We start from the raw sequence: 15,652 nt of genomic DNA, 5'->3' as shown, positions 1-15,652 counted from the left end.
AGTAAACATGTGGGAGCAGGACAGGTTCGGGTTTAAATTCCAGAGCCGACCCAAGGTTGCATGAGGCCCTGAGCAGAATTTCATTTGGAGGCCCACTTTATTTTGCATGCAACATGTGTTTTACTGTGGACTAGTAAGCTAATGATAAATTCAACCATTTATTTTTTAGTTAAATATCTAATTTTTGTAGTAGTTCTATGAATCTTTCCAGAGTTTAGAAAAGAACATGGTGAAAATGATTAGAAACATATGAATTCATCTTCGTGTTCTTTAGGTAAAACCGTAAATTCGAGTTATGGATTCATGTATGCCCTGCGATGGACCGGCGGCCTGTCTAGGGTGTACCTCTCCTCCCACCCATAGACTGCTGGAGATAGGCACCAGCCTTCCCGCGACCTACTATGGAAGAAGCGGTAGAAAATGACTGACTAACTGGAGTCGGGTAATCCTTTTTTCTGCTGACGTCACAGTTTTAAGTCATTTGTCCTACTACAGAAAAGAGCACAGATACAAGGAGTTGTTTTACTTTTTCATTGTATCATTATAATAACCAAAGAACAGTTGTTTGTTTTTGAAAGATATATTTAAATATATGACATTTAGTTAATAAACATTTAACTTAAATTCTTTATTGGCTATTTATTTTAGATGGAAAGGAAAGAGGGTTTGTTGACATTTGGACTGATGAATCTTTGGTTCTTAATTTTTCATTTCTAATTTTCTATAATGGTGCTACTTTTTAGCTTTATCAACATGTAACCATGGAATACAGGGCACTTTTAAAATCAAAACGTAGGGTTGGTCCAAATCAACAGTAATTTAAACACTTTAAAAGACAGGTAAATCAGCTGCAACTCCCACTCTATTAGACCAAATGTAGTCAATTTTTCATTCGTTACATTTCTTTTGAGATAGCACTCCAGAGACTTCTGAATCATCTTTTGAGAGAAACTTTATTATTACAGCTCTTCTGTTTTTGTAGTTTGCAGAATTAAAATATGTATCGTTTTCTTTTATTTTTGTTTAGTATATTCCATCCGTCATCTACACTCAGTCTAGTCTGTACAGGAGGCTGGTGCCTATTTCCAGCTGTCATTGGGCAAGAGGTGAGGTTCATGCTGGACAGGTCGCCAGTCCATCACAGAGCAACACACGACAAACATCCATGAACACACGTTCATATCAAAGCGCAATTTAGAGAGACCAATTACCCTAACAGTCATGTTTTAGGACTGTGGGAGGTAGGAGTACCCAGAGAGAACCCATGTAAACATGGGGGGAACATGGAAACTGCAGGCAGAAAGACCCCAGGCAGGGATTCGAACCCAGGACCTTCTTCCTGCAAGGCAGCAGTGTTCCCAACTGCCACCATGCACACCTATGGTAAACCTTCTTTGTCAAATCTTTTTAATGTGGAATTGATGCTTACTTGCATTTTTTGTCATATATTTTAATTTAGCTATGTTGAGACATATAAAAAAAAAAACAGGGTTTTTATTTATTCAACCGAATATATTTTTTGTTTTATCATTTTGGTTTATTTCACATTTGCTGTGATGGGGTAAAAAAAAAAAAGGAAAACTAAAGATGCCACTAGTTTTATTGTAATTTTGATATGGGCGGTTGCCCAGGGCACCAGGACAAGGGGACACAAGCATGATATAAAGAAAAATAACTTGTATTTCTGCCAGTTGAACAACTTTTCTATGGGTCTTTTGCATGTGTAGTCAACGGGAAGTGAGCACCTCCCTGTGTTGAGTAGGCATCCCATTTACTTCTGAGATTAGAGTGACCAGGTTACTTGCTCTGTACGTTTTTGCCTTTTGGATTCCCTGCATTTTGACTGCTTTTTTAAAAGGCATACATATTGCTGTCAATAAAAATGTGCCCATATTGGGTGAAGAGTAAGCTGTCACATTGCTTCTGCCTTTAGCAAGAGAACCTGGGCACTACTTTTACCTACGTCTAATGAGGATATCTGGAGAAATTAAGCATTCACAAACTGTTTGCATGGATGTCCCCAAAGGGGAGAGAATATAACTCTAATAGTCAAACACAGCAGGCGCTAACCAAGCTGTTGTAAGTCAAAATGGACAGCATGTTTAGCATATCTTCTGTTATAGCTGTGGAGAATTCTGTCTCAGAGAAGGCTTCGTGAAAGGGGAAAAAAATCACTCAAAAAGTCTAAAAAAAGACTATTCAAGGTAAGAGGATATTTGCATAAAGTGTGCTGCCGCTGTTTTTGTGTCGCACAAAATCGAGAGCCTCCAGAGGTTTTATGATGAAGGGGGATGATTTGACTCAAAACCTTCATGTGCGCACTGCTTCCTGACTAGATTCAATTAACTTTACTAATATTTGTTTCCACATAATTTCAGTACACTCTGGCAGGACTTGGGTTAGCATGCAGGAGGAGAGGCAGCTGCAAAGTTCGCTTGTGCTTCAGCCCAGCCAAACCAGAGAGAATATCCACTCCCTTAATATTAAAAATGCCATTAAGGGAACTAATGATTTTTTTTTTTGTCATTCTAAATGGGGTAATACCACATTCTTGATGTGGGATGAAACAGATTAAGGTTTAACTCATGCTGGCTGTAAATGTTGGTGTCATAACAAATCAACTGGACCAGATTTCATTTAAAGACAAAGTAGATTGGGAAGAAAGAAAGTCCTTGGAGGACTTCCTTGAGTTACAAATGATGACCGCCTGATCTTTTTCACAATGTCATATCACAACCATAGTGCTATCCCTACCCAGAGTGAGAGCTCCCTGTAGCCTGCAGTCCTCACTAAAGTGTTTTATTCCGGGGTGCGTCGTTGTTCTATCGGGCCAAAGCCTGAAATACTGCAGTGTGCTGCTATAGGTTCTAACTAGTAGGTCAGTGGTATCTACAATCAGGATGCTGACAACTCAAACCTGCAATAACCCGGCAGCACATTTGAAGTTACTGCAAACCAATATCACAAAAAACATGTTTTTTAATGAACATTATTTACAGCGAGGGGAAAGTAAACCGCACCCTGCAAGGCCGTGTCGGCAGATATATGTGTGTAGTATGTGCTGTTTAAGAGTGGATGAAACAATGGGAACGTTGTGTTTTAATATGAAGCCTGAATGAAAGGAGAAAACACGGTGCCGCGGTCCCTTCAGAAGACTGCCAAACTACAGACGCACCTTCCAGCCGTTCACGCAATACAGTCTCCGGAGAGACTGCAAGCGGAAGGCAGGGGAGGGGGTGGCAGGGGGGGGTAAACTATTACCGATACAAAATAATGTTAGAAAAACACGCAAATACAATGTAGTTGCAAGCGAGGCATTGTTCGTGTAAACCTCGCGTGTTTTTTTTTTTCCCCACTCCGAGAAGTTTGACATGATCACTTCCACATCAGGTTTTTCATTCTGACACTGAAATGTCATCCCATCTAGCTGCAGGCCAACTCCCCAGAATAAAAACTAAAAGAAAGCCATGTAACCCAACGCGTCGCATCATAGCTTCCCGATTTTCCTCCACATTTCCCACTTCTGACTGAAGCGATCGCATGCACGTTTTTACATGTTCATACTGGCAGGAGCCCCTCCAGAGCCGCTACAAGGGAAAAGATGCTGAGAGAGGGACCCGCTCTGCGGCACTGGGATGCGGTCAATCGACAAAAAGTACGACCGAGCTACATCCCGCGGCCAAACATGCCGGACAAAGACGACAACAGACTGTTCACTTACTTTTTCTCGCATTAACAGATATCCTGACAGCTGGCACTGAACTGCAGATGTGGAAAGGAGTCGGGAGTAACTGCGGCTGTCGCCATATTGGTGCTGCTATCTTCCTTCCCAGTGCGTGCCGCTGCCCTGCATAATTGATGACTCTCAGCAAATTGTTAGGGAGTGTCGGTAAATGCCTTCACTCCCGATAACGGGCAAGAGACCGCAGCATCGTAAGCACAAAAAGACGGGGTTTACTCTTCATTTAAAAGAATACGCACATACTCTGTATTCTGCTTGGCAGCGATTTTTGTCGCCTCTTTAGTTTTATCTTTTTGTCAGAGAATTTCAGGATTTTATTACATAAAGATGATTTTTTTTTAAATTAATATTATTTATGAAAAGTGAACTGCTTATGCCTTTATCTGAACTTGGCCTGTAACGACATAAAACTCTTGTGTCTTGATTATAGTGTTTAAGTTAATCACGGTTATCAATGTTATCACTAAAGTAATTGAATTAAAATGCGCAAAAAATATACAGAAAGAGTTATTACAGGCTAAGCACAGCCAGCTGCATAATAATGTTTGGTGTTCGTAGTAGTAATATAGGTGCCTTTCATTTGTTTACTTTAACTTTCTGGGGTCCCTTTATTTTGTGCACCACCTGTGTCTCTTGGACACACACATTTTAATGCCATTGTAATATTGTAAATTAGATGTTTATTTTTTTATGAATTACATTATTAAATATCGGCGAATCTTCTGAAATGTTAGCCATTTAGTTGTTTCAGATGTGTCCCTTAATCAACAAATGCTCTTTTAAATTCTTTTTTTTTATATATATATAATTGTTATACACTGCTGAAAAAAATCAAGGGAACACTTAAACAACACAATATAACTCCAAGTAAATCAAACTTCTGTGAAATCAAACTGTCCACTTAGGAAGCAACACTGATTGACAATCAATTTCACATGTTGTTCAAATGGAAAAGACAACAGGGGGAAATCTTTGGTGATTAGCAAGACACTCAATAAAGGACTGGTTCTGCAGGTGGGGACCACAGACCACTTCTCAGTACCTATGCTTTCTGGCTGGTGTTTTGGTCACTTTTGAATGTTGGTGGTGCTTTCACACTCGTGGTAGCATGAGACGGACTCTACAACCCACACAAGTGGCTCAGGTAGAGCAGCTCATCCAGGATGGCACATCAATGTGAGCTGTGGCAAGAAGGTTTGCTGTGTCTGTCAGCGTAGTGTCCAGAGCCTGGAGGCGCTACCAGGAGACAGGCCAGTACACCAGGAGACGTGGAGGAGGACGTAGGAGGGCAACAACCCAGCAGCAGGACCACTACCTCCACCTTTGTGTAAGGAGGAACAGGAGGAGCACTGCCAGAGCCCTGCAAAATGACCTCCAGCAGGCCACAAATGTGCATGTGTCTGCACAAATGGTTAGAAACCGACTCCATGAGGATGGTATGAGGGCCCGACGTCCACAAATGGGGGTTGTGCTCACAGCCCAACACCTTGCAGGACGCTTGGCATTTGCCAGAGAACACCAGGATTGGTAAATTTGCCACTGGCACCCTGTGCTCTTCATAGATGAAAGCAGGTTCACACTGAGCACATGTGACAGACGTGACAGAGTCTGGAGACACCGTGGAGAGCGATCTGCTGCCTGCAACATCCTTAAGCATGACCAGTTTGGCAGTGGGTCAGTAATGGTGTGTGGTGGGATTTCTTTGGAGGGCCGCATGGCCCCCCATGTACTCGCCAGAGGTAGCCTGACTACCATTAGGTACTGAGATGAGATCCTCAGACCTCTTGTGAGACCAAATGTTGGTGCGGTTGGCCCTGGGTTCCTCCTAATGCAGGACAATGCTAGACCTCATGTGGCTGGAGTGTGTCAGCAGTTCCTGCAAGATGAAGACATTGAAGCTATGGACTGGACCGCCCGTTCCCCAGACCTGAATCTGATTGAGCACATCTGGGACATCATGTCTCGCTCCATCCACCAACGTCACGTTGCACCACAGACTGTCCAGGAGTTGGCGGATGCTTTAATCCAGGTCTGGGAGGAGATCCTTCAGGAGACCATCCACCATCTCATCAGGAGCCCAGGTGTTGTAGGGAGGTCATACAGGTACGTGGAGGCCACACACAATACTGAGCCTCATTTTGACTTGTTTTAAGGACATTACATCAAAGTTGGATCAGCCTGTAGTGTGTTTTTCCACTTTAGTTTTGTTTGACTCCAAATCCAGGCCTCCATTGGTTAATAAATTTGATTTCCATTGATGATTTTTGTGTGATTTTGTTGTCAGCACATTCAACTTTGTACAGAACAAAGTATTCAATGAGAATATTTCATTCATTCAGATCTAAGATGTGTTATTTGAGTGTTCCTTTTATTTTTTGAGCAATGTATATACAGTCATATTCAATAAATTAGACTATGCATTCTGAGGCTTGTTTGTCAGATTAGAAATACATTGTTCTTTTATTGGTCTGATGTAGTATTATTAAATGTTGTGTTTTCATCAGCTGTAAGTGAAAATTCCTCACAGTTAGAAATAAAGGCTTGAAAACAGTCTGTGCAATGAACCCGACAAAGGACCTGAAAGTCCAGCCTGACACAGATCACAGTTTACAAGACTTATTTTAAATTTGAATCTTGTGGGAGTCAGGGAATTTGTGCAGGAGCACACCAGAAACTCTTTTCAGGATAGGTATGAGTGGTTTGGCCCAGATGTAATGCTTCTCCAGAAATCCTTCTGTTCTGGAAATCCAAAAGGATGTGACCTCTTCTGTCTTCAGACATTTCCTTTTCAACCTGCACTCAATAGTGTCACTTTTGCTTCTCCAAAGAGAAAACACGGAAACGGCAAGCAAGGGTGATGACTTCACAACAAGTAACGTGGAAACAGTTTTGGGCAGGCTTGAATCTGTGCGTAATGAATACAGACAGTAAAACAGGAGACAGAAAAGGGTCATACACGAAGAGGCAGTGATCAGATTACTTCTTTAAGGGTTTAGCAAAACTCGGAGGTTGGGGCACAGAAACAAGGCCAACGTCCAGAGATCAGAAGCTCGGCAGAAATAGGACAAGGGCAAGGCAAGGCAGACGAATCCAGGAGACAGAAAACGTGGTCGTAACAAGGAGATCAAATGAGGGTGAGGAAAAAATGCTGGACATCTACAGGCAGGAGGTTCTGAAAATCTGGCAGAGACTTGAAGGCTGGAGAGCCCTGAAATAGAGCAGAACACAGGTGAGTGCAATTACACTGATTGCAGCAGACGAGGTGGGTGTGGCAGAGCTGAGAACAGACAGTCAAACCATAACAGTCTGTGTGCTATTATCTATATAATGTGTTTCACTAAGTGGACTGAGTTACTAAAATAAATGAACTTTTCAATAATACTCTAATTTATTCCATATGACTGTAGATGTATTTCTTAATTTACCCTTTATATGCCAGTTTTAGGATTATACGCTCTTTCCGTGTTTTCGTTTAATGTTGACAAAAAGGTGGTGGGGGGGGGGGGGGGGGGTTCCAATTAAAACAAAATAAATGGTCCTGTAATAAACAATGTCAAATGGAGGCTATGATGTCAAAAAATACAGAAGGGAAGATATAAAAGACTTAAGAAAAAAAAGAAAATTGAAAATTCCATCAAAGTATAAACCCTGACCAACTACTATATGTACAAACACATCCAAGTCATGAAAATACAGTTTTAAAGACGGAAACACCAAAAAAAAAAAGGGAACAATGAGGGTTAACAAAGTTAAGACACTCATAGAACTGCTTCAGGAAAAATTATGAAAATAAAAAAAATATTAACACATAAACTGCTTGTAATCAGTAACGTTTTTGCTCTTCAGGGTGAAAGGATTTCTAAATGTTTACAATCTGACATTTATGATTGTCACCCCCTAGTGGAATGATTAAGAACTGCGCTCAACTCGTCCATGGGGGAAAACATAAACACAAAATCTTTGGGGGGCCTGCGGTGATCGAAGAGTGATGTAACATCAAGCAACAAATGCTTTGTGTAGCATAAATTCCGCTAGCAACAATCTAAATGATAGAAAAGACTACTTTAAAATTATATAAAGGATTTTTGAATTGAATATTCTCAAAAAAACTACTTTCAATTATGGCTAGCAATTTCTAAACATTAATGCAATGAAAATATCCTGGTATACTACAACTGACACTAATCCATCCACCTATTATACCCACTTATCCTTGCATGGTCATGGTGGGGCTGGAGCCCATCTCCAATGGTCACTGGGCAAGAAGTGGGATACAGCCTGGACAGGTCACCAGTCCATCATAAGGCACCAAAGATACACACAAGACAAACAACCATGTACACACACACACATCTAAGAGCAAATTAGAGAGACCGATTAATCTAACAGTCATGTTTTTGGACTGTGGGAGGAAGCTGGAGTATCTGGAAAGAATCCACGCACGCTCAGGGAGAACATGCAAACTCCATGTAGAAAGAGCCCAGAACCGGGAACAGTACTAACAACGGCTCCACCACCACTAAACAATTAATCAAACATTTATTATTATTCATATTTTTATTACCTCTTGCCTAGCTATCGCTGAAGATGAATAAACAGATATAAACCACGGAATGGATGGATTAAATACTTATGATTATTATATTATAAAATAATTTTAAATTAAATTGATCATTGTCATTTTTATTGCTGTTAAAATGAAGTTACTAAACATATTTTTTATATTTAGTTTTTACATTATTTATATAACTCAAATATATAAATAATATTTTCTATATGTTATTATTCTTCATGATAATCCATCCCTATCCATTTCCTTTACCCCCTTAATCCTTACAAGATTATTGCTAGCCTGGTGCCAATTTCAGGCTAGAAATAGACAGTGAGAAGCAGGGTACACTTTAATCACGTTTGTAGTCCATTAAAAGGAAACACGTTGACAAACAACACAAACAACCATGTACTAACACACAAGGGTGGTCTTCATACCCAGGATGATCGTTTCTTGTTTTATTTGTGGGCTTAATGTGAAGCATTTTGTGATCTTTTCATTGGGGAGGTGCTTCATAAATAAACTTTTTAATAATGGTATTAAACATACATATTAAATATCTAGTTTAAGACAACGTGTATTAGGAAAACAAACACTATATCACCTAAATATGTTACCAACAGCTACCACCAGTCATTTGAGGTCCCAGTAATTTTAAAGTTATGAAATTTTAAACATTAAGTAAAGGCCTCAACTAAGGCCATTATACGCCTAAATACTAAAATAATTATAAAAATGTGGGCATTTCAGAATAAACTTCCCTTTAAACTGGTATGTGCACGTTTTACAGCTTTTATTTTGAAAATCCCAGCCGGACATCAAGTTAGACTTTCCTTGTTGCAGCTTTGATATTAATGGTGGGTTGTTGACTCCACACGCGTTGCGTTTGACGGTCGCGATCAGTAGCAAAGATGAGTCTAGCGATAAGATTTTGGACCCTGGTGGTCAACATGTTGTGTATTCCGATGCATGTGATCAATGCGGTCGGTTTGTATAAAGTGTACAAACGCGTCTTTCCCATGATTCTGCAAAGCTTCTCAGGAAGTTACAACCAAAAAATGCATGAAAGGAAAGTAGAGTTGTTTCGCAGTCTGTCAGAGTTCATCAAGCCTGGTGGAAAGCTCACAATTCTGGAAATCGGCTGCGGCACTGGGACAAATTTTCAGTTTTATCCGCCTGGCTGCAAGGTGATCTGCACTGATCCGAACCCGCACTTCCAGAAATATCTGGAGAAAAGCATGAAGGAGAACGAGCAACTCACCTTTGACCGATTCGTGGTGACCTCGGGGGAAGACATGTCGTCTGTGGGGGATGAATCGGTGGACGTTGTTGTGTGCACCCTGGTGTTGTGCACAGTCCGAGATGTCCCGCAAACCCTGAGAGAGGTGCACCGCATACTGCGACCAGTAAGAAGTTCAAACTGGGCAAATATTTGATTAGTTCAAAACGATGAGACATGGATCTGCAGCCACGTTGCTAATAAATATGGAGTTCTAGATTTAATTATTTCTGCTCAGTTTAGTCCTTCAGCTTTTGTATAAAGTAACTGATGGTAATTAATTGTTAAACTGAGCTGTAAATATTTCTCTTATCACAGTGACGAAAATTTATTTAGTTATTGATTAATTCACGTATCAGTTTTCGCATTACAATTAGGTAACATGTTGCACAGAAACTTACAAGGGGTCAAAGTAATAGAAATGACCTTGAAATGAATTGAAGGGCTGAAATACTGAACATGGTAAAACTGAGTGCCAAATTTCGCCTCTGAAAATTAGAATTTGGATGCTATCATTAAAATAATAACATGGTAATTATTATTGTTATAAATATTACGGTTATCAAATTTAACATTGCCGTTTTCATTCACTGTCTTAATTTTAGCGCTTCCAATTTTACCACTTCAGTTTTATGATTCATTGCGTTCAGTATAATTTTTGTTACTTCCGGTAGGTTTCCTGTAGGTTTGTTGAACTCAATTTATTAAGATTCCACTTAATTTAAAAAAGGTTTGGCGTTTCTCTGCGCCAGCTCGCTTCGGCAGTTTTCCCTCCCTCCTCCGGAGAAAGCGTCTGATTCCCGGCTCATCGTGTTGAACCGCTGGGTTTAACTACTGGATGGAAGGGTGGAACCCATTTTTGTCATTGTCTTTTTCCTTGTTTCCATGGAAATAAACCATTGAAAAGACATACTTTTGTTTGTATATTGGACTCTTGAATAGCAGGCTACTACCTAAACCACAAGCCTGTGGTGTGCATCAGGGATTATTTGAGTGAAGTCCTTAGTTTGGTTGATTTTTTCCTTTGACAAATAGTCACACATAGCCTGAAAATAATCCCACAGCATCCCACTCATTGGCGATTTTTGAGAGCGCTGTATGCTGAGTTGTGGTCCCTAGAGAAGTTCCAGCAAATCTTTTATTGTCCCATTTCCATACAAGGGCGAGCGACATCAATGCCTATTACTGAAAATGCTTGGGAATGGACTACAAGTACTTCGCTGTCGCGCCAGGTCTGCTGCCATATTCCGATGTACTGGACATAACAAAAAATACACTGTGAACACAATGAATGATAAAACTGAAGTGGTAAAAATGGAGGCGCTGAAGTCAAGGCAGTGAATGAAACTGGGCAAACTTAAATCTAATACACTAATGATGAATCTGAAGTGGTAAAAGTTGAGGCGCCAAAATCAAGGCAGTGATTTAAAACAGGCAACATTCAATTTCATAACCTTAATATTTATAACATTGATATTTACCTTGTTATCATTTTAATGACATCCAAATTCACTGATTCTAATTTTCACAGAGGCGACATTAATTACAAGTTGGTTTTTATGGCACTCAATTTTACCATGTTCAGTATTTCAAACCTTCAAATCAATTCATGTTAATTTTTGTTACTTTGACCCCTCATAGAAACTAGCATCCAAAGGCAATTGCAAATCTGGCCCAGAGGAACAGGCCTGAAATCCAGATTTTCTGGCAGAGAAATGAATACTTCTCAGTCTGAACATATAAAAAAAAACTGGAAAGATAAACAAAAGGAATTGGGAAAACATAACAGGAAGTGAGTGCCAGAGTCTTTTATTTTTGTTGTATAGTATCTGGGATCCTGTTAGTATTATGTTTTAGTTTTCAATAGTGTTTAATGTCCTCTTCTTAAACCTTTTTTTTAAGTGGTGATTCATGGTTTGTTATTCAGAAAGCATCTCAGTGTTCTGGTAGGGATGGTGCTGTCAAGACAAAAGTTTTCACAGTCAGTCAGCCCCACACACAGTCAGGGCACTGACACCATCTCCATGTAGTTGGCACAATGCAATCCAGACTGTATCCTCAAAACAACCATTTCTTCAGCTTCCATCAACCATCTTTTCACAGTTCTTTTTAATACATATTCCCTCTGAACATGGGGTTCATACACAGATAAGAGAAAAGAAAGATTGTATCTAATTGGCCAACGGAAGTTCTTCCTTTGGAGACTTATGCATGCTTGACAACAAATCAGATGTTTTGATTTCTCTGGTAGAGCAGCTGATAAACTGTTAAAATGCTGGAAGTGTAGCAGAGAGTGAGGCATGGTTAAAATCTCTGTTGTACTGTTGTACTGCTCTCGCACCCAATACTGCTCTATATTTACTCTCACTCACTTAAAACTGTGCACATATATTTATATTATATTGTAGATATGTTTATACTGTTTAATTTGTATTGTATTGCACTGACTACGCCAAAACAAATTCCTTGTATGTCCAAAAACGTACTTGGCAATAAAGCTTTTCTGAAATCTCCAGATATTGTCACACATTCAGGGGGGTATTATGTCTACAGCTTAGCAACAGCTGAGCAGATGACATCACATGTCGAGTCAAAAACAGCTGATTACAGAATGTATACGTTGCAGTGATAACATGGGAAACTCCCTTGGCGAATAATATGGAAGAAAACTGACAACTATCAGTTCAATATCCAGGCTGCCAAGATGATATTTTGCAGATGAAAGTCATAGATTACTCCATCTGTTGTTGACAATCATTGCTAATTCACCTCCTTTGCTTTTGTCGCTCCTCTACAAATTTAGGCCTGCTTGAATGGTCAGAAAGCCAGGCAGAGAAATGTTGGGATTCTGGGATTTGATCCTACAGGTCCTTCTCAAAATATTAGCATATTGTGATAAAGTTCATTATTTTCCATAATGTCATGATGAAAATTTAACATTCATATATTTTAGATTCATTGCACACTAACTGAAATATTTCAGGTCTTTTATTGTCTTAATACGGATGATTTTGGCATACAGCTCATGAAAACCCAAAATTCCTATCTCACAAAATTAGCATATTTCATCCGACCACTAAAAGAAAAGTGTTTTTAATACAAAAAACGTCAACCTTCAAATAATCATGTACAATTATGCATTCAATACTTGGTCAGGAATCCTTTGGCAGAAATGACTGCTTCAATGCGGCGTGGCATGGAGGCAATCAGCCTGTGGCACTGCTGAGGTCTTATGGAGGCCCAGGATGCTTCGATAGCGGCCTTTAGCTCATCCAGAGTGTTGGGTCTTGAGTCTCTCAACGTTCTCTTCACAATATCCCACAGATTCTCTATGGGGTTCAGGTCAGGAGAGTTGGCAGGCCAATTGAGCACAGTGATACCATGGTCAGTAAACCATTTTACCAGTGGTTTTGGCAATGTGAGCAGGTGCCAGGTCGTGCTGAAAAATGAAATCTTCATCTCCATAAAGCTTTTCAGCAGATGGAAGCATGAAGTGCTCCAAAATCTCCTGATAGCTAGCTGCATTGACCCTGCCCTTGATAAAACACAGTGGACCAACACCAGCAGCTGACACGGCACCCCAGACCATCACTGACTGTGGCTACTTGACACTGGACTTCTGGCATTTCCTTCTCCCCAGTCTTCCTCCAGACTCTGGCACCTTGATTTCCGAATGACATGCAGAATTTGCTGTCATCCGAAAAAAGTACTTTGGACCACTGAGCAACAGTCCAGTGCTGCTTCTCTGTAGCCCAGGTCAGGCGCTTCTGCCGCTGTTTCTGGTTCAAAAGTGGCTTGACCTGGGGAATGCGGCCTCTGTAGCCCGTTTCCTGCACACGCCTGTGCACGGTGGCTCTGGATGTTTCTACTCCAGACTCAGTCCACTGCTTCCGCAGGTCCCCAAAGGTCTGGAATCGGCCCTTCTCCACAATCTTCCTCAGGGTTCGGTCACCTCTTCTCGTTGTGCAGCGTTTTCTGCCACACTTTTTCCTTCCCACAGACTTCCCACTGAGGTGCCTTGATACAGCACTCTGGGAACAGCCTATTCGTTCAGAAATTTCTTTCTGTGTCTTACCCTCTTGCTTGAGGGTGTCAATAGTGGCCTTCTGGACAGCAGTCAGGTCGGCAGTCTTACCCATGATTGGGGTTTTGAGTGATGAACCTGGCTGGGAGTTTTAAAGGCCTCAGGAATGTTTTGCAGGTGTTTAGAGTTAACTCGTTGATTCAGATGATTAGGTTCATAGCTTGTTTAGAGACCCTTTTAATGATATGCTAATTTTGTGAGATAGGAATTTTGGGTTTTCATGAGCTGTATGCCACAATCATCCGTATTAAGACAATAAAAGACCTGAAATATTTCAGTTAGTGTGCAATGAATCTAAAATATATGAATGTAAAATGTTCATCATTACATTATAGAAAATAATTAACTTTATCACAATATGCTAATTTTTTGAGAAGGACCTGTACATCCACATCTCTGCAGAAACCATAATACTGCATTCCTGATACTCTGGCTGCATCTTTGTCAGCGATTGAAGTTCATCCATTTTGTTTGACAGGGATCTCACATTCCCCCTTTGTGATCAAAAGAATATATTTTTAGAATTCCTACCTTTTGGCAGCCACATTTCCCTTTTAACTCATTTGGGATGTGGGGGTCGCAGTTTAGGTGTCATTTGATCTTTTGAAATGCCATCAGCTGCTTCCAATTTGAAAATAAAAATAAACCATTGCTATGAAAAAGCATCATAACTGTCAGAAAGTAAAAAAATTTAATAGCAAAAATTCTTCCAGCTGCACAGCAAAATCATTCCAAACAGCCACGTTTCAACCAGAAAATGTTGTCTAAGATTGGCCCAGGGGGAATGCTGCGCTAATCTTTGCTTCTTTCAGCTAAAGAAAAATTTACACCGACAATTTTTCTGGCATCTCGTTAAAAGAACTTTTAAATGAAGGAAAGCTTAGACCATAAATTGTAGCATTTTTAAAACTATCTTTTTAAAACCTCAATACATCTTGATAAGGGAAACCAGCCCTGGCCTAATGAGTACCGAGAATTAGAACAGGACCATGTAAATATGCCATTTAGTCTGCTGTGTCAAGCTTGTAAAGCAGAGAAAATATTCATCTGCACGTTAGAAATATGAAATAATTTGAGTTAAAAGTCACCAATATTCAAAAAGTAAAAATGTCTATTATCAGGCCTAGTTATCCAAGTTGAGCCTTCTGTGTGGTTTAGAGTTCAGCCTTGCAGTGCATATAATAAGCTGCTTGTGAAACAATGTATGAAACTGATATGTCAAAAATATGAAAAGAGAAATATAAGTTGTTAAAAATTAACTTGGCCTAAGCTAGATGTTATACTTACAAGTAATACATTTTTGTCTTTCAGGGTGGTGCCTTCTTTTTCTTAGAGCACGTGGTTGCAGACTCCTCAACATGGGCATACTTCTTCCAGCAGGTCCTCCAGCCTGTGTGGTATTACTTTGGGGATGGATGCAAGGTCACCCGGGAAACCTGGAAATACTTGGAGGGAGCTGGTTTCTCTGAGCTCAAACTCAAACATGTTGAAGCACCACTTGTCTTTATTCTCAAAGCGCACATAGTAGGCTCTGCTGTGAAATAAGTTCCTACTAACTAGCTCTCCAACATGTTATAATGACTACCAGCATATAAATATGCCGAGCTTTGTATCATGCCAATTGCTGCGTGGCATGATCACCAGTTTAAATGAGCAGTCACCTTAAATTTTCAAACAAATGTGCTTTGTAAATATTTTTCCTGTTTAATGGTTATGGTACTGTTAAGTACACATCTTGATTTTATATTAGCAAATCATATTATCATCCATTAGTAGTAGCACCTAACATAGGAACCTGTACCAGCAATAATCTGTGAAACCTATCAATCGATTACCATGTAATTGAAATTCCTCTTTTCAATTGAGATTAAAAGATTTAAAAAGTATATAAAATGTTTGTTTTTTCCTGGATTCGGCTGGGGTCACACTTATGAAGGTAGCTCAGTTCCCCTTTTTTAAAAAGAAGGGATTGTAACTTAAAAAAGGAAAATGGTA

The 15,652-nt window shown here is 39.9% G+C and overlaps 2 protein-coding genes and 1 long non-coding RNA gene across 3 annotated transcripts in view; 1 reads left to right on the top strand and 2 right to left on the bottom strand.

Annotated features, from left to right (window-relative positions):
- The window catches only part of scn8ab (sodium channel, voltage gated, type VIII, alpha subunit b), a 68,630-nt gene extending 64,772 nt beyond the window's left edge, over positions 1–3,858 (bottom strand). Inside the window, 1 exon segment of the mRNA XM_047347080.1 lies at positions 3,722–3,858. The gene's annotated coding sequence lies outside the window, so the exon portion shown is untranslated.
- Positions 3,859–6,713: 2,855 nt separating this feature from the next.
- Positions 6,714–15,079, bottom strand: LOC124857084. Its single transcript, XR_007035502.1, has 2 exons — positions 14,945–15,079; positions 6,714–6,950 (listed from the first exon to the last, which is right to left on the bottom strand). It is a non-coding gene; the product is annotated as an uncharacterized LOC124857084 (long non-coding RNA).
- Positions 9,128–15,543, top strand: LOC124857082 (putative methyltransferase-like protein 7A). Its single transcript, XM_047348190.1, has 2 exons — positions 9,128–9,700; positions 14,969–15,543. The coding sequence occupies exons 1-2, from the start codon at positions 9,206–9,208 to the stop codon at positions 15,200–15,202; spliced, it is 729 nt and encodes a 242-aa protein (XP_047204146.1). The 5' UTR covers positions 9,128–9,205; the 3' UTR covers positions 15,203–15,543.
- The last annotated feature ends 109 nt before the right edge of the window (positions 15,544–15,652 follow it).

Source organism: Girardinichthys multiradiatus, chromosome 20, assembly GCF_021462225.1.
Source record: "Girardinichthys multiradiatus isolate DD_20200921_A chromosome 20, DD_fGirMul_XY1, whole genome shotgun sequence".
Lineage (NCBI taxonomy): Eukaryota > Metazoa > Chordata > Actinopteri > Cyprinodontiformes > Goodeidae > Girardinichthys > Girardinichthys multiradiatus.
This window is presented reverse-complemented; position numbering and strand designations above follow the sequence as displayed.